General features: G+C 38.2%; 3 protein-coding genes across 3 annotated transcripts in view; 2 read left to right on the top strand and 1 right to left on the bottom strand.

Annotated features, from left to right (window-relative positions):
- Positions 1 to 10,958, top strand: part of LOC129729749 (arrestin domain-containing protein 3-like) — a 43,029-nt gene extending 32,071 nt beyond the window's left edge. Inside the window, exons 2-3 of the mRNA XM_055688563.1 lie at positions 8,943 to 9,721; positions 9,778 to 10,958. Of these exons, the coding sequence (XP_055544538.1) occupies positions 9,586 to 9,721; positions 9,778 to 10,805 (1,164 nt within the window). The 5' untranslated portion in view covers positions 8,943 to 9,585 and the 3' untranslated portion in view covers positions 10,806 to 10,958. The remainder of the gene's footprint in view (positions 1 to 8,942; positions 9,722 to 9,777) is intronic.
- On the bottom strand, positions 6,947 to 9,108 carry LOC129729748 (arrestin domain-containing protein 1-like). The gene is made up of 2 exons (XM_055688562.1): positions 8,918 to 9,108; positions 6,947 to 8,433 (listed from the first exon to the last, which is right to left on the bottom strand). The coding sequence occupies exons 1-2, from the start codon at positions 9,054 to 9,056 to the stop codon at positions 7,385 to 7,387; spliced, it is 1,188 nt and encodes a 395-aa protein (XP_055544537.1). The 5' UTR covers positions 9,057 to 9,108; the 3' UTR covers positions 6,947 to 7,384.
- Positions 10,959 to 13,371: 2,413 nt separating the features above from the next.
- Positions 13,372 to 18,679, top strand: part of LOC129727583 (TATA-binding protein-associated factor 172) — a 20,748-nt gene continuing 15,440 nt past the window's right edge. The window contains exon 1 of the mRNA XM_055685555.1: positions 13,372 to 14,056. The gene's annotated coding sequence lies outside the window, so the exon portion shown is untranslated. The remainder of the gene's footprint in view (positions 14,057 to 18,679) is intronic.

Here is an 18,679-nt window from a genome sequence, read left to right as displayed (position 1 = left end):
TTTTTGCTTGCGGATCGCATTTTTTTCAAATTGCGGTAGGTTTTAATTTTTCAGATATCAAGAAAAAAATTCCGGATTTCAAGCAGTTGCATACATTTATTTATTTGAGCCTAATGATCTCGAACGCAACTGGAGAAAGGTCTTTATCGAAGATGAAACTGATTGAAAATAGGTTGCGTACGACTATGAAGAGTGAAAGGCTGTCAAACTTAGCATTGTTAAGTTGAGAGTACAATATTCTGAAGGAGCTGAATGTTGATTATTCAATCAATAAGTTCTCTGCAGAAAAAAAAAAAACTCGTAAGAAAAAATTCTAGCAAATTTTTGGTAACTTTTCAATAACAAATAAATGTTTTTAACTCGTACGATAAAAAAACGGGTTTGTTTTATTCTGGGGCCCCCACTGTAAACTGGGCCCCGGGCCCCCACAATCGGTAATCCGGCTCTGCCCACAACACGCAAAAGAACACGAGTGGCTACTGTAACATACGCTCGTCGTACTACTTTATGGGTGGATTGGGACAAATGGAATTTACAATAGTTTGGTGGTTTTGACAGTTGAATCTTTCAGAACAATGAGGTATAAAACTGTTTTAGTACAACACATAAAAAGAGCTAGCGAAGAAATACTTAATAGGGAATTTGAAAAAAAAGGGTTTTAATCAGGATTGGCAAAGTCATTTAGATTATGATCAGAGAATATAACAAAAATATTATTTCATGCTTACAAAGCTTACGTTTGATTGTTTATTTTATGTCTAACGAAATTGATGCATTACTGAAAATATTTGGAACTGGCAACCCTTGAGGTTTGCAATTATTTAAACAAATAATTTTATTAGTTGATTTATTAATAGATTCTTATAATCTGATAAAAAGACACATAAATGTGTCTTTTGTCACAGTTTAGATCTACCAGTGAATAGTCGGCGCATATAACAAACGTTAAAAAAGCATATAACGATCCTTTCCGTGGATACTACATTCATTGAATATAATGTTAACGCCTTTTTATTAACCGTAAAGTGTTATCTCGATCCGAATGCATTCGATTCGTGCTTTTTCGCGATGCAAATATTCTGCCTACAAAGCTGTTCGCTGCTGAAGATATACGCTATTGTTCTGTGAGATCGACTGTATCGAACTGGTAGTGCCTGTATAGCCAAACCGATATACAATGTGTGATGAGCGCAAAACTAAACGCCAAAGACCAGATGCGAGCCCGGCAGCGGCTATTTACACTCTGGATAGCGCGGTAGAAATGTTGTTGAAACGATTTGACGAAACCAACTCAAAAATTGACTTATTCAAGGCTGAGCTTAATGCAAAATTAGACGATATGACAGAGGAATTCCAGCAGCAGATTGATGATATCAAACTTGCCATTAACTCATTGAAGGGAACCTGTGATAGTGAACATGAAACTGTTCGTCAGTCAGTAAATGCAGCTAATAATCGCATTGACAATGTTACCGAAGACATTCGCCGTTTCGAGAATAGATCAGATGAAAACCTGCAGAACTGCATACATTGTATTGCCAAGGCGATTGGATTCGATGAGCTGAAAGTTTCACACATCCACTGTAAACGGTTACATTCCGGCAGGCTCTCCGATGGTGATAGATGTTTCACTTTATTACAATTTACTGCGACATGTTTAAGAGACGAGTTCTATTCACTGTACCTGGCGAAACGTGACCTGAGGTTATCACATATCGGTTTATCATTTGAGCGTCGAATATACATCAACGAAAATCTTACTGTGAAAGCAAGGACAATCAAGCGCGCTGCGTTGAAACTACGTCGTGATAACAAACTGGCTGCCGTTTCGACGAAACTAGGCACGGTGCATGTGAAGACTTCAGCTGATGGACCTTTTATTCCTGTTATTTCTGTTGAGCAACTGTCATCGATGTAATGTATGCTTTTTAACTGTTTGTTTGTGTAATGATTTATGTATTTGTATACCTGAAAATTGTATTTAAAATGTTTATAACTAGGATTAAAAATAGCGCTAAGCAGCTCATATATATACATTGCTTCCCTTATAAAACCTGATGTCGATCACGGGTAACACTACACTCTCACAACACACCATACCAAGAATAGTAATGGACACGATTCTTAATGACGATAAATTTAACCTGTGCCATGCTAACGTCCAGAGCCTATGCGCCCGACGTTTCTGCAAGTTTGAGGAAATTAAACTCCTACTCGTTAACTCCAAAATTTCTGTTGCTTGCTTTACTGAAACATGGCTCAGTGATTCGATTTCTGATCAAGCAGTCCTTATACCTGGCTACCGTGTTATACGAAACGATCGTGTGTAAAAAAGAGGCGGGGGAATTATTGTCTACGTTCGTGAAGGTATTCCTTGCAAAACAATATATACATCAGCAGTTAGTGCTACCTCACAATTCAAAACTGAATGTTTGGCTGTTGAGCTAATTATTAATAACATGCCATTATTGTTAGCGACTGTGTACAATCCACCTGAATGTGATGTAGCTGGTTTTCTGGACAGCGAGTTAGCCGCGGTTTTTTCATCGTATGCACATTGCGTACTTGTTGGAGACTATAACACTGACTGGATACGAAGAAGTTCAAGAAGAGAACTCTTAAGAGATGTCCTTGCTACATATTCGTTGGAAGTCATAGGATCTAAACCTACCTACTTCCATGAAAACGGTTGCTCACAGCTCGACCTAATAATTACCAATCGCCCGGATGATTGCACTGGTTTCCATCAAGTTGGTGTTCCTGGTTTATCAAAACATGATCTGGTATTTAGTTCATTTAGCATGGACATCCACTCAACAAATCGATCCAACAGTACCACCAGTTAGATAGAATCAGATCAACCACCAGCTTCTGATCACAACTCTTATAGGCCGATTGCAATGCTATCCTGTATCCGGAAATTGATGGAAAAAATGATACTCCGTCGCTTAGACCACTGGGTCGAATCAAATGGTCTGCTATCAGATACTCAGTTTGGCTTCCGCCGTGCCAAAGGGACGAATGATTGTCTTGCGTTGCTTTCAACAGATATTCAGCTGGCGTATGCTCGCAAAGAACAAATGGCGTCTGCGTTCTTGGACATTAAGGGGGCTTTTGATTCCGTTTCTATTGACATTCTTTCGGGTAAACTTCACCGACAAGGATTTTCTCCAATTTTAAACAATTTTTTGCACAATTTGTTGTCCGAAAAGCACATGCATTTTACGCATGGTGATTTGGCAACTTTTCGAACTAGCTACATGGGTCTTCCCCAGGGCTCATGTTTAAGCCCCCTTCTTTACAATTTTTATTTAAATGACATCGACGAATGTCTGGCAAATTCATGCACGATAAGACAACTTGCAGACGACAGTGTAATCTCTGTTACAGGAGCCAAAGCTGCCGATTTGCAAGGACCATTGCATGATACCTTGGACAATTTGTCTGCTTGGGCTCTACAGCTAGGTATCGAATTCAAATGTGAGGTCTTGAACCGTCCTGTGATTGAAAATTTTGAAAGGTTAATCGAACTCACTTCTCAAACCCGTTTTATGACATTCTATTTCAATCACATGTCCCAAAATATTAACCCTTCTTTGAATATTCCAAATCGTGTCAACTTATCAAATACTTCTGATTCTACTGTGTTTTTCGATACATCCATAAAGAAGAAACTCGTGGAATCCCGGATCATTTACGCGTGCAGCAGATCCCTACAATATTTTCCAATAAATATCGAAACATCAACTGCAACAATATGTTCTACACTGACGGATCACTTCTCGATGGGTCCACTGGCTTCGGTGTCTTCAATAACAATTTAACCGTCTCCCATAAGCTCGATAATCCTGCTTCTGTTTACGTCGCAGAATTAGCTGCTATTCAGTACACCCTAGGGATTATCGAAAAAATGCCCACGGACCATTATTTCATCTTTACGGACAGTCTCAGTTCTATTGAGGCTCTTCGATCGATGAAAGATGTTAAGCAATCTCCGTATTTCCTGGGGAAAATACGGGAACATCTGAGTGCTTTATCCGAAAAATCGTTTCAGATTACCTTAGCGTGGGTCCCTTCTCACTGCTCGATACCGGGCAATGAGAAAGCGGACTCTTTGGCTAAGGCGGGCGCAACAAACGGTGAAATTTATGAAAGACCAATTGCTTTTAATGAATTTTTCGCATTTGTACGTCAGAATACGATCATCAGTTGTCAAAATTCTTGGACCGGAGGGGAACTGGGAAGGTGGTTACATTCCATTATACCCAAAATATCGACGAGCCCGTGGTTCAAGGGGTTGGATGTAGGTCGAGATTTCATTTGCGTGATGTGTCGGCTTATGTCCAATCACTATAGATTTGATGCGCATCTCCGTCGTATTGGGCTCGGGGAAAGTGGTATCTGTGCCTGTGGTGAAGGTTATCACGACATAGAGCACGTTGTTTGGTCATGCCCTGTACACCGTGACGCCAGGTCTAAATTAATAACTTCCCTCCGGGCCGAGGGTAGAGAACCAGCTGTCCCTGTTCGTGATGTCTTTGCGAGTCGCGACCTACCCTACATGTCCCTCATATACATTTTCCTGAAATCCATCCATGCCCAAGTCCAGTCCCATTCCTTTCCACCCACATTCAACAAAACGGCAAGAACACGTCGTAGACCTCGATTTTGGAACCAGCAATTGAACCCCACACGAACTCGCCAGGAAAACCCGAGGCCTTTCTTTATATCTTGGCTCAGCGGCACACACCATATGGCAACTTGAACACCAGCAAACAACAACAACGAACCAAAACCAGCAACTAGACCCCGCACAATACCCTCAGAACCCGAGGATTACAAGCCCCTGTCCCAGCTCATGACATCGTGGCTTAGCAGAACAAATCCATACATGCTGCATATTCATTCGATGATCATCAGACGACCATTCAACTACAAAACACTGATTGAATAATACATGCTAGTTTTAAGATAGACTTAATTTCAGCTCGTAGTCGGCAGCGAGGATAAAAAATTTGCTTATAGATTTTAAGTCATCCGATATAATTGGCGCCGTTAAACATTGAATTGTATTTGTGCCGTGTCAAATAAATGATTTGTGAAGAAAAAAAAATAAAAAAAACAGTACCACCTACCGCGATTACGTGAATTTTAATAGTGATGAACTACGCAGGAGTATCATGAATATCCCCTGGGAAATTTTCTATTCGTTGACTGACATCAATCAACTCGTGGAATTTTTCAATAGAAATTCAACATCTGTCCATGATTCTTGTATTCCACTACGAACAGTTCACCGTCGCAAGCAGTACAATTCATGGTTCAATGAGGCAATCCGCAAAGCCATAGTGGAGAGGGATATGGCATATGGTGATTGGAAAGTTGCATCCTTGGAGTGGAGAGATCGGAAAAGGGCAATCTATAAGCAGCTAAGAAATAGAGCAAATACACTTATTCGCCAAGCTAAAGTTGATCATCTTAGCGCAACGTTTGTTTCTGATGAATCACCGACTAGTCTGTGGAGGAAGTTAAAAAAACTTGGAGTTGGTAAAGCTGTAACTCATGATGATCATCCTTATGACTCGAATGTGATCAACGCCAGTTTTGCAAGCCACTTTACAAACGACGGACAAAATAGTTTTGAAAATTCACACTACGAAGGAGATTTTCGATTTCAACCGATAAGCGTCCACGAAGTGGTTAATGCTTTCTACGATATAAAGTCGAATGCTGCCGGATCGGACAACTTCTCCAAAAATTTTTTTCCCCATTGTGCTCGATCAAATTGTGCATCTGTACAACAGAATAATTGAAACGTCGGTTTTCCCTAAAGCTTGGAAACGCGCAAAAATCATTCCGCTACGTAAAAAGAAACATATTAAATCGATTGAAAATCTTCGTCCAATAAGCTTACTTTGTGTCCTATCTAAAGTATTTGAAAAAATATTAAAAAGGCAAATCAACGCATTTCTATCTTCTGGACACCTTATTTCCGATCATCAAGCAAGTTTTCGACAAGGACAATGAGTTAAGTCAGCATTATTGAGAGTGTTCGATGATATTTCTGCTGCAGTGGACAGAAAAAGTGTGGCTGTAATGTTGCTGTTAGATTTTAGCAAAGCTTTCGATACTATATCTCATCAACGTTTATGCCAGAAACTTAGAGCGCGATTCTTCTTCGATTCATCAGCTGTTTCCCTTGTTCGGTCATACCTTACTGGTAGAGAGCAGTCTGTTTTTTGCAATGATATTTTGTCAGACGCTATAGCTGTTACTTCTGGAGTCCCACAAGGATCTGTACTCGGCCCCCTGTTCTTCTCACTCTACATGATCTTCCAGTTGTGCTTAGACATTGTAGTATCCAGATGTTTGCCGATGATGTTCAATTGTATTCCATCCATCCTGATCCCACCACAGCTGCGGCACTGCTCAACGAAGATCTACAACGTGTTGCATGGTGGGCTTCAAGAAATTCACTTAGTTTGAATCACACGAAGACGAAAGCAATGTTGTTCGGAACCAACCGTCGTTTAGTTTCAGCGGAATCGCAGATCTATTTAGAAGGCAATCAAATTCAGTTTACTGATCATGCGAACAATTTGGGCATCTTTTTCCAAAGTAATCTTCACTGGGACACCCACCAGTGCGGTAAAGTTTATGCTGGGCTACGTACACTGCGAGCTACTACGTCCGATCTTCCACAAAACATTAAACTGAAGTTGTTCAAAACGCTTATACTTCCTCACTTCATCCTTGGGGATGTTATTCATCTAAGTATGCACACAGCTTTGTTGTCAAAACTAGAAGTTGCTTTAAACGATTGTGCTCGCTACGTGTACAATGTAAATCGTTTCACCTCAGTCCGTCATCTTCAGAAATATTTACTCGGATGTCCCTTTCGTAAATTCTACACGTTGAGGGCGTGCATCTACCTTCAGAGGCTAATTCAACGTCAGTGTCCATCGTATCTCTACGACAAATTAACAGCTTGGCAAGGATCTCGCACGCGGAATTTCATAGTTCCAACTCATCGGACTTCGTTGTACAGTAATTCATTATTCGTGAGAGGTGTGGTGCATTGGAACGCACAACCTAGAGAGTTAAAGCAAATAACTTCGGAAGTAATGTATAAAAGAGCTGCTCTAATTCATTTTAATAGCTAATAAGTTAGACTATAGTCCTAGAATAATTGTAACGCTGGAAATTATTATATTCGTTCTTATTCCGTTAATGACACACAAAAAGACTTGTCTTACGTCATGTATCAAATAAACTAAACTAAACTAAAACTAAACTAAATATGAGCATCGGAATACATTCCGATACTGAAAATTTGAATAACTAAAATAAACACGTTACAACAGACTTCTGCTACAAACAGCTTTCAATAGTCTCTCGGCGTGTACGGTTCGGATCCTTTGGCACATTCGTTTTCCGCAGGTCCCTCTAGTGAATAGGACTGAAACGTGCTTACACTATTCTGTGGCAGGTCCGTGTATGGTGGGGGTGGAATCGCCATTGCCTCGGATGTCGCCATTTGAGCTGGTGGGGCTGATGGTGGCCTGAAATCCGCCATGGCCAGCCGCTGTTTCTCGATAATCGCTTCGGGGTTTAGGTTGCTACTTGTCAATCCTTCTGTTCCGAGTACGATCGGCAGTCGTAGCGTGGGCCGTTTTCTGGACCGGCTAGGATGCACTACAATTTCAATTTCGTATTGGGTGTAGACGATACGACAAAGACTGTCGTTGGAGGGAGTCCCGGCTCCTATCAGTATGTTCTCCTCGAAACGGGCATTGTGTCTGCGGCTAATTTTTCCTGTGTAGCGCTCTTCTAGAACGGTGTATTCTACCTTCTTGTCAACCCAGGGCACTTGGCTTATGAACGTGTCTACTCTTTGTAGCTTAACTAGTATTGTTCTGATGTCTACGATGCTTTGGTTATTCACGTGCATAACCATTTCGATTACTTCTCCAGGAGCATATCCGGATCGAGGAGTAGTCGCTGTTACTACTAATGGTTCCGTAAGGCCAAAATAAAAGCATGATACCGTTTCCGCTTTGGTTGGAAGTGACAACGTTTCCGCAAGCAGATTCAAGTCGGAATCTACTCGAACGGTGAATGGAGCTGTATTTACGATGTCGTGTTTCCATGGCCGCTCAAGAGTCAGTTGAATCATGTAACGAATATGCCCAAACGTACCCTCCATTGAGGCGGGAGCATTCGCCGGAATCACAACCGAAAATGGGTAACTGTAGGAGCCAGCAACAATTTCCAGAGGATTTCCCACGTCCGAACCGACCAGATAGCTAATAGTGTTGAAATAGTCTTCGCGACCCTTGAAGCTAATGTTTCGTTTCTTATAGTTTGTCGATCCATTTTTCACCTTGGAGCCCCAATAAGTTGAAGCGAAGCCGTTAATCCTTAGACAAATGCCTGCAATCGAGAAACAGAGGTTCGGAATTTTATCTATTTCAAATAGGAACGTAGCAGGAAATTTTCACAAGGGTGTATCAAACTCCAATCTTGACTAATATCTATCAATTTGTCAGATAGTGTAAATCAATCTGAGATATAGAACATCACAAAATTTGAAGTGGGGAGCTTGTAAGCCCCTAAAGTCCGGTTCGTTACTACGCCCATCAAGTCATGTTTATTATTGCCTTCTCTGCAGTAATATCTTATCTCATAACTGACCATTATTTCAATTGATTTCTACCGCACAAACAGTTTTTGTAATTTAAAAAACTTTCTCACATGTTTTACGTTTGTATCAAACAAAATTTCAGTATTAGAATGGTGAATGATATGAGAGATGGTTATATGCATTTTAGGTATTACAATGAAAATGCGTTTTTTTGCTCGGATCGATTTATCCGATTGAGAAAATCGAATCACAGATTCATCGGCAGAATCCTACCTCTAAATTTCTTATTTTTCAACAGCGTCAGCTCAACAAAACCAGTAACCGCATCGCCTGGCCGATAGATCGCAAGCGGATTATTATCGAATCGAATCTCACACTTGATGTGTCTGGATGGCTTTTCTTTTTTGCCCATTTTGCGAATAAGTGTCTTCACTCTAATGATGCGACCTAAGGCTCCACTCAACAATTCGATCGCTACTAACACGCTCGAGTGCAGAAGAAACAGTCTCATTTTGTTTGCGCTTATCTAGCGATAAAGTCCTGATATCAGTGGACACAATGTTTTCGTGAATGATAAACCATTCCATTTTCAGGTTGAAACTTTCTTACCTGATTATTACTATTTTCAATAACAGTTGAGAGCGTAGCAAATCAGCATTTCCCAGCTGTAGCTTAAAAAACTTTAGTGGAAAACCATATTTCAAAACGTTTGTTTTAAAAACAAATTCGCTGGTTCTTACTTGTTATCGATGTTCATTGAAACTCGAAAAGAACATCCCCGAACAAGATAACATATGCCGTCTAATCCAGGCAGTATTCGGTTGATAAGAAATAATTGATTCATCATATTTTCGATAAAATCGGCTACTCTGTCGAATAGTCAGTATTTTTGCGCCTTGGATTGTTTTAACATGTCGAAAAAGTCCTAATAAAAGGTGGCAATGAAGAAAGAAAAGCCCTCGAAGAACGTTAACTGTGACATACGCTTCGACAACAATCCCAACGGTATATTCAAAGCCGGGGACAAGGTTACCGGTTCAGTAGTACTAACCTTGACCCAGTTGAAAAAAGTCCGAGGTATGTACTTCTCATACAAGAAGAGACATGAATAAGAAACTTCGTTTTTTTTTCAGGAGTATATTTATTGGTTACCGGATTTGCGGATACTTTCTGGAGTGCCAAAGTACCCCATGGTCCGAAAAACAAAAAAACCAAGGCTGATTTCAAAGGTCATGAAGATTTCATACGCCAAAAATTGTACTTCGTGGGATCGGACACAGGGAACTCAATCGATCTAGTCACTGGAGTACAGTACCATTATTTCAAGTTCGACATACCGCCGAACGCACCGACTTCGATGGAAGGAAAATACGGCCACGTCAGATACGCCATAAAAGTAACACTGGAACGCCCATGGAAACATGATCATAACTTCCAAATTCCCTTCACCGTGTTGGCTAAGGCCGATTTGGATGCAAATAATCCGGCCTTCAAAAACCCTGTCAAAGTGGTAGATGAACTACGGTTCTACTGTTGGATTTGCCGATCGAATCCGTTGATAGTAGCTGGTAGCGTAAAACGATCTGCATTTGTACCGGGAGATTCAATTGAGTTGATGCTGGAAGTGAATAATCTATCCAAAGAAGATGTATCAGAAGGTGTGATAAAACTTCAAAAAGTGACGAGGTTCACTAGTCAAACACAAATAGTAGAGCAAACGCAGATTATAGCCGAAAATGAGATGATCAAGTATGAAGCAGTGGAAATCCAAAAAACTTTGCCTGTGGCGAAGTTGTCTACTGTGACTTTCGAAAAGCAGTTTTTGGTAGGCCCATTGACACCTACCGAAAATCGAAACAGTAAAATTATTCAAGTCGGTTACCAGTTCGACATTCTTATCAAACCAAAGTTGTCAACGAAGAAAATTGAATTGACCATTCCAATCATCATTGGATCGGCTGGATTGAAGACTGAGGAAGCGATGTCATTCGTCCGGTCTTCCGGGATCGAAAAATTGTCTGCAGGTTTGAATAGAGATCAACCTTCTGCTCCGCCTCCACCGTACGTAGAGGATCAGGACAGTTTGTATCCGATAAGTTCACTGCAGAGGGCATACGAACGTGATGGTAGTATGGAAGAATGGGATGGCAGAAATGAATAATAAAATAAAAATGAAAAAGTTATCATTTGTAAAGTATTCTTTGTAAAAATTCATCGAACTAAAAGAAGAAATTAAGCAAACTAGTCGTAAATTTAATTGAAGCTTCATTACCTAAAAGTTCAAATAAATAAATCTAGTTTTTTTGAATATAAATACTGTTGTTTTTAATGATTAATTGCTTTTAATCATAACAATAAATCATAGCAATAAATGACACATTGGAAAAATATAAGTAGTCTTTTAAAGATGAAGCTGTATTTGCATACACTACAGGTACATATTTTATTTTCATATTTTATTCAGTGACTAAATATTTTTCTCTTCTTATGAATACTATATCGCAGTTTGGTTGTTTGTGGGTTGTTTAGTGAGTGAAAATGTATTCCATTCTGTACGTGTAATTTTGCTTATGACTCTCAAAAATGCGTACAAATAAATAATTATCTTTAAATTTCGTTCAACCGAGATATTGTAAAAAAAAAACTTTGCTCGCGAAGAGTGGAAATACAGACAGCACTTAGAGAATTGGTTTGTTCCGCTATTCTAGTTTTTTTATATCATCTGAAAGAGCTGCATTTTCTATCGTCCTTCGGATTTGAAATCATGAATTAAAACTGCTCGAAATCGCTACAATGTCAGTTCACCCACATACATAAGACATACGTAACACTGGCCTTTTTTGTCTGGTATACGTTCCCCATAGTACTCCGTACCTCGTCCTGTCCAACTGCTCGACAAATAATGAACAAAATGAATTTTCTTTGAAAAATCGGAGGACAACGATATAAAATGTTCAAAAATCACGTTTTGCTCAGAAAATTAGAACGCAGAATCCTGCAAGCGGCTCTGCCAACTTTATCCGCAATTCAAAGTAGTTAGTAAATATTGTAGACAACCGTGAATATTTTCAATCGTTCCTAGGCAAATTTGGTGTTTTAGCAAATTTTTCTGAAGCCAAATTTTTACCGACGTTAACATTTCATAAATAAGTGAGATCGCTTATTTAAAATTAGCATTTTATGATAAATAAATTAGCGATTTATGTTTCTCACCTGGGAGAGAGAAACGGATACGAAGCTGTGTGAGTGTCAAAGTGAACCAGAATGAGCTGTCATTGACTGTCAATTTGAACTTGAAAATTTGAATTTAAAAAATTTTGAATTTGAAAAAAAAAAACATTTTTTTGCAATGAGTATTGTTATAACATAACGGTATCGCGTTGCTCGAAAATATATTCATCGCAAACAGTTTTTGTATTCATGGTAGTTTCACAAAATATTTTAGTTTGTTTTGAATAATAAATTTCATAAGCTTTAAGTAACAATCATGCTAGCGTACTGCGATTATTAAACTTGCGCTTCTTTGGATTTAAGGCTTTAGTTACGATTTCGAACACATTTCATCACGGTCGAACTCAAAACTCTGAAGAAACTTTTATGCAATGGCAAATTGAAAAAAAAAACGCAGACTCGGAAAATTAGTCTATAAAATTTGTAAGTATTCCTAATGTTTCTAAAAACTTCGTTTGAGTCATGCATGTGTTACAGCAAGAAGATAGTTACACGCTATCAGAAAACTACTCGTGTGCGTGTTCTCTGTTTTGAGTGTAGTATTCGTTTCTCCCTCCCAGGTACTCACTACTGTCAACAAAGGTTTTTTTACGTAGAAATCCGCGTAAAAAACTTTATTTGCTAAAGTTTTTTAATCATTTCTGCTAAATACTTTCGTAAAGAATCGATAGCAGTGTTATTTCCACCTGCAAATTGAGTTGAAAATCAAGAAAACATAAAAAGGTTCAGCTAAATCAGTGAATATTCAGTAATTGGATTGAGTAAACTTGTCGGCGCTCTAAATGAACGATTTGAAAATAAAATGCCATTAAAAGCATGCCGCCTAAAAAAGGCCTTTTCTGAGAAATTCTCGTAAAAAAACTTTAGTGTAATTCAGTGTAGAGACATTTTCCGCCGAATGATCGAGTTTCTGCACTTTTATTCTGTTAATTAAATACTTGAAGAAGAAGAAGCAAATTTTTTTTAGAAAACTTGACTGAATAAATTAATTTATGTAAGTCAACATTACAACGAATTTGCAAATGATACTCTGTCATAAATACTGAACTCCTAGTGAGTACAATAGAAACAACAACAATAGAAAAAAACTGAAGTTTTTTTCTACGACAGAACTCTTAGAATCTAAGTTGAAATTTTCATTCATTTTCAATCAAACGATGATTGAATATTTGAGAGAAAGCGTGTTTCCGAAACATTGTTTTTTTTTGCTGTTGAAGGTACGAAAAAAATATTGGAAAATGTTACAAAAATTTACGCGCATTCACGCAGTTTACGCAGAGCACTAATTTTAGGCTGTAAAATATTATACCGACCAGAAATAATTTTTAAAAAGGATTTATGAAGCGATGATTGAGAATTATGAAGTTTGGGAACCCAAGGGCCAAACCGAAAGAGCCGAGACATCGAGATCCCCTCGTGCGAGCGAATTGGCGGCAGAAAAGTCAGTTTGACAAGCAGTAAAAATTTTTCATCGCTGGAAGATACATTAGTGCAAGTTCGCAAACAGCTGTTTGTCTGAGATTAGAAGTATCATTTCATGCACTAAATAATGTCGGTTCGAACTAAAACTGAAGCAGCTTGCGGCGAACCAACTTATCTTTTTATACTATTTTTGTGTGAAGATTTTGAAGGCCAAAGAAAAATGTTCTAAATCAGTTAGGTTCTGGATTGAATAGTAAACAAATCGCTGAAACAGCCGCTGGCTTGTCAGCCGTCATTCTGACAGTTACCCACACTGCTATGGTAAATCACCAACACAGAGGCAAAAATTGAAAGAAATTAACTTGCAGTTGTGGAATGGCGAACAGTATAAATTTGAACTTCGACGATGCAGGATTTCTCTGAAAAATCGATTTTCCCTTTAAATTGTGGAGTGGTATTGCCAGTGATTGGTTATTCTAGAGTGAATACTATTGTGAATTTGCCCTTTCTTATCATCAAGTTTCCATGTGCAGTGTCTGTGGGGTGGAATGGCAGCAGTCTAGTGATCTATGGGAGACCGAAAGTAAAGTGGAAATAACACCGGAAGTGAAGTGAGTTTTATCTAGATTGAAAACAAAATTCTGTCGCCCTTGCTCGGTGCTAGAACTTTGTTCTTGTAAGATGGAGGAGCTGATATGATTTGATGGTGTCATCGAAAAGGACAAGCAGATACGCAACTAGAGGCAAACGCAAGAAAAGGTACGATTTCGATCTGAAAGTCATGACGAAGTATGTGAGTTCGTGTGCATTTTTCATACACTTTTTTTATTCATCATTTATAGCACTTATAATGAAAAAAAATCTCACCGTGTTGAAGAGGGATATTTGCCTTAGCATTCCTCTCTATTTCGACTATCTTAAGTGAGCTAAAATTAGAACTCAACCGTAGGGAAATACGCAGTTTAGCTGCTGGCTTATTTGTAATATCAGTAAGCGGTGACCCGTTTTTTGGCTTGAGGGGGTACCCCGCACTAGCAAGGAAATCGCTATCGAGCGGTTAATTTTCCACATATTTCCTTCCCATGCAATGCACACAACGAATTATGTAGAAAAGAAAAACTTCCAACATCACACTGCGAACGTCAGTTTACGGCTCTGAAGCCGCGGCGACGTTTACACGCACACCAATGAACGCTGCTTGCGGTTAGAGCGTTGTGCCGTCAAAACATTCGGCGGCTTGAACCGTTTGACGGATATAAACGTCAGTGTATTATCTTGTACCGGTTTAAATGCCGTAAATTATGTTTATCTGATAACGTTAACAAGTTTAAGCTGACTTTGTAACATTGTCCGATTTACACAACATAAGGATGTTTAATCTTGTAACATAAGAATGTTTAAATCTTACTTGGTATCGATAATATTTAAGATTTTTTAAATGCGTATTGAATTTTACGAAACTATTGTTTAGTATCAAACGAAATCCTTCTATTTTTGATCAAGAAGATCCGTTAGCTTAGGGAATCAAGATTTTCTGAAACTATGTTGTTTAATTAATGTAATAGAATAACAATTCTGTTCTTTTGCGACCGAAACAAAAGTTTCATTATGGAAATGAAAATTTAATATTTCTCTATACTATGTTGATATCAACACTTCGTTTAAAAAAAGGAAATTTAAGATTACCACAATGGGATATGTTACATATAACAGATGTGAGGATTGAAATTTATGCTATGAAATTTGAGTTTTAATAAGATACAAGGTGTTTTTTTTATTTGACTTCTTTGAGTCTTTTGTGACATTTCCCCTATTCGTTTTAAAATATTAAGTGTAAAGAATCCAGAATATGATAAAACAATGTAAAAATGGAAATAAAAATACGTTTTGTTGTCGTTGATTTTGCAGTAGCTTGCAAATGAAATTGAAAAAAAAGGTGGAACAGGTGAATTATGGAATATACAGATAAACTACAAAATTGTCTGTATTTTGCATCAGGCACAGAATTAACTGAAACTTCATTAGAACACATAAACCATGAACTTGCACGAAGCCATAAGTAGTTTTTGTTGAGAATAAATAGCCATAATAATTTTAAAAAATGGTGGCAATATAGTTGCCACTGTACGTTTAGGCGAGCAAACATCTCTCGTCAGAGATCTATCAATTTTCATCCTGTAGACTAATTAGTTCAAGAAGGAAACTACACAATCTGATGAATTATGTTGTAAAAAAAAATTATATCCATGTAGAAACTTACTATTTTGTTCGATTTTTGAATAGTACGAACAATTGCATTTGCCGGTGATTGGAATTCGTGGTTTATTTACAAAAAAAAATAGCTACCAACTGTCATTTTACACTTCCTACGGCCCGAAAAATCAGAAGCGGTTCTAGAGACCTCTCATTTACATAGACGTCATTTGTTTCAAAGCAACGATCCTCGCCACAATGTAAGGTACAAAACATAAATTTTAGCATAAAAAAGTGTTTATTCAAATTATTTATTTTTCTGTACAATTGGCAAAATTATAACAGCGCTAGCAGGTCATGAGAAAGGTTTCGGTTTTACATTTGATCTGAGGTCTATCGTCAATAAAAACAAACATTGATAACGAGAAAATTTTTATTGACAACTAGCTTACCGATATATTCGATCAATCAGGGAGCGGTGTCATAGTGACATCAAATGTGTGTCATTTTTGGTGCATCATTTTCTGGACCGTGATTTCCATACCTCATGGTTCTGATTTCGCCTATCGTTTCATACTTAGTTTGTGGTGGTTCTTTCGTGTCATATGCGATTTTTCACCCTTGTAATAATATCAGTCTATTTTTACTGCAAAGTTTGCTGGATTTACAACATGTGATTGCAGAAAAGCAATATTGACTAATTGTCTGATTGTAAAAAAAGCAATATTGACTCATGCGCTGTTATCTATTTCCGTTTTTATTTTGCTGCTTAATTTTATAAATTCGATTTTCTTCGACATTATTCGCTGGTAGTATGCGGTTTTTCGCGGTCAATATGTGTTTGTTCTATCGCATTCATCAAGTTTTTCGTCATAACTGCGCTTTATTTGACGCTAGAAAAAAGAATAAAAATTATTCAATCCCCTCGTCAAACCTTCTGTGTATTCCTGAGTATAACAGCGAACAGCGAAAAGTCATGCACTCACACATGAGTGCATAAACAGTATTCAGGAAACGGTAAAAGCAGAGTTCGCAACCGATGGAGCAGCGGCTGTTTTCGTTCCAAGTACCAGTTTTAGATAGGATTAGGAATTCAAAAACAATGAACCAGCAGCTTTATTGATTATGTTTTATGGCAGAACAGATATTTTCCTTGTCAGTCATCACATTTGCGTGTTCGTTGGCAATATTTATGTCGTATTCCAGTGTATTGCAGACCATTAAAAATGTCATCCAACGTGATAACATAACAAATAAGCTGTTCGTGTTTTAATTGCATGAAGTCAACGTTGGGAGTGTAGCATATAAATGGAGGCAAATTTATCTTCATCGCTAACATTGTGCTTTACTGATGGTCAATCATATCATCATCCAACCCGACAACAGAACAAAGTCCGTTGTACGGCAGAGTGCCTTACCTATCTTCTTGTTATATATGGATGTACATTACGGTGACAATCAAATGACTTCGTAAACATCATTATATCAATTCCCCAAGCAATAAGATACACACAGTTCATCAATAGTTACTTTGCTTCGTCTGCTTGGTTATAATCCTTTTACCAGCTAACCTAGTGAAATTTGATCCGGCTGCATTATGGCTGCAATGTGAGGTGCAAGGTTTAGCAGTGACACACAGAATAGTACCACCGGACTGCACCGGGAACGACGCTCTGAAAAAGTTTTGTTTGTTTCATCAGTATTTGAGCCTGCGGGTAAGATATTCATTCCCGTCCCTGAAATAATTTGAAACAATTAGATCGTTCAGTATTGAGTTTTTTTCACTGATAACATAAGCTAGATTGGTTGTACGTGTTGACGCCTTTGGTTAGTTTCGAGCCAAGGGGATTTCTGAAATCTAAAATTTATTTTGGGTTTTTCTTAGCGTTGTATTTTTGGACCGGTTGACTGTTCGTGCGAGGAATAATTCGTATCCAGTTCAACGTAAAAATAGGGTAAAAAAAAGAAAACGTATCTCTCGTTCATTAAATGCCAAAAGAAATAATAAATTCGAGGAGACAAACAGTTGTTGTTATACCGGTTTGGAACTAGTTCCGGTAAAATCAGAGATTGTTTATATTATTATTCATCTTTTGAAGCATAGTTTCTTATATTACAGCAAAATCAATTCCAAATGGGGTCTCTTGGCCTAAAATTTATTCTTTTGTTTTAATATCGAACTTATTTTCTAACAAATAAAGTTCAAGGGTTAACAGCAAAACCAGCACTTCAAATCTATAATTCATTAATTAATTTAATAGAGAAGTCTATCTCGAAATGGCCATTTTTAGAAACAACTAAAGTCACCTTAGAACCGTAAAAAACGGCTTGCTGGAATCCATTAATGAATTTTTATACCTGCTTCGCTATGGTTCTATTTAATTGTTTTTGTGGTCACTGGAATTTTCGTTGGTATCTGTTCTGGGGGGAACATACCACCAAAATACCCTAAACCATAAAAATAACCCGTTGAAATAATTTTATAAACAGTTGTGAGATCCTGTTTGCATATTTATATAATTCCCCACGGAATACCTTCCAGTTGGTCCTTAGGTACGATGCTGACTTGACAAACGGGTCGTCGCAGGCTTGAGTCTCGTAGCGCTAGATCAGTGGAGGTTCATCTAGGGGGCCGCGAAGCTCTTAGCAGTTGACACTGTGCTAGATCTTCCTTCCTTTTTGTCTAAATTTTGATCATAGTTTATGTTGATTTTTTTTGTCTTATCAAAACATTTTAAACCAATGGGATGGCTCGTAGCATCACGGTTACAGAGCGAATGGTCATGAGTTGGTACCTTAGTAAAGTCAGACCGTTCGGTGTCAAAGGGACTTTTACGCATTGGTTTATTCTCAGGCTTCCTCCCATCCCCTCACTTGACCCTTCCCTCATGCTGGATTCCAGTAAAAAAACTAGAACAGAGTTAACTGAATACCTCTCCAGGCAATTATAATTTCTGATACTTGGCAGGGGTAACTAACGAAGCTCGGCAATAAACGTATAAAAATTGTATAAAAATCAGTCACCTACCACGGTGACAAAAGTACCTTGCTTTTCCGTTATAGTCGTTAGAGATGCACAGGTAAACTCGGTCTCTGGCAACAACGGTTGTAACACTTCTTTCTTTCCTTCCCTAAAGCCTGTATCAGACTAACCGTCGTAGCGGTTGACCGTTACCGTTCCGTTCCTTT

This window comes from Wyeomyia smithii, chromosome 3, assembly GCF_029784165.1.
Source record: "Wyeomyia smithii strain HCP4-BCI-WySm-NY-G18 chromosome 3, ASM2978416v1, whole genome shotgun sequence".
Taxonomy (NCBI): Eukaryota; Metazoa; Arthropoda; class Insecta; order Diptera; family Culicidae; genus Wyeomyia; species Wyeomyia smithii.
This window is presented reverse-complemented; position numbering and strand designations above follow the sequence as displayed.

Coding starts and splice junctions, on each gene's coding strand:
- LOC129729748 (XM_055688562.1), bottom strand. CDS start 9,056: ATGGGCAAAAAAGAAAAGCCATCCAGACACATCAAGTGTGAGATTCGA. Junction 8,434..8,917: donor GAAAAATAAGAAATTTAGAG/GTAGGATTCTGC, acceptor TCTCGATTGCAG/GCATTTGTCTAAGGATTAAC.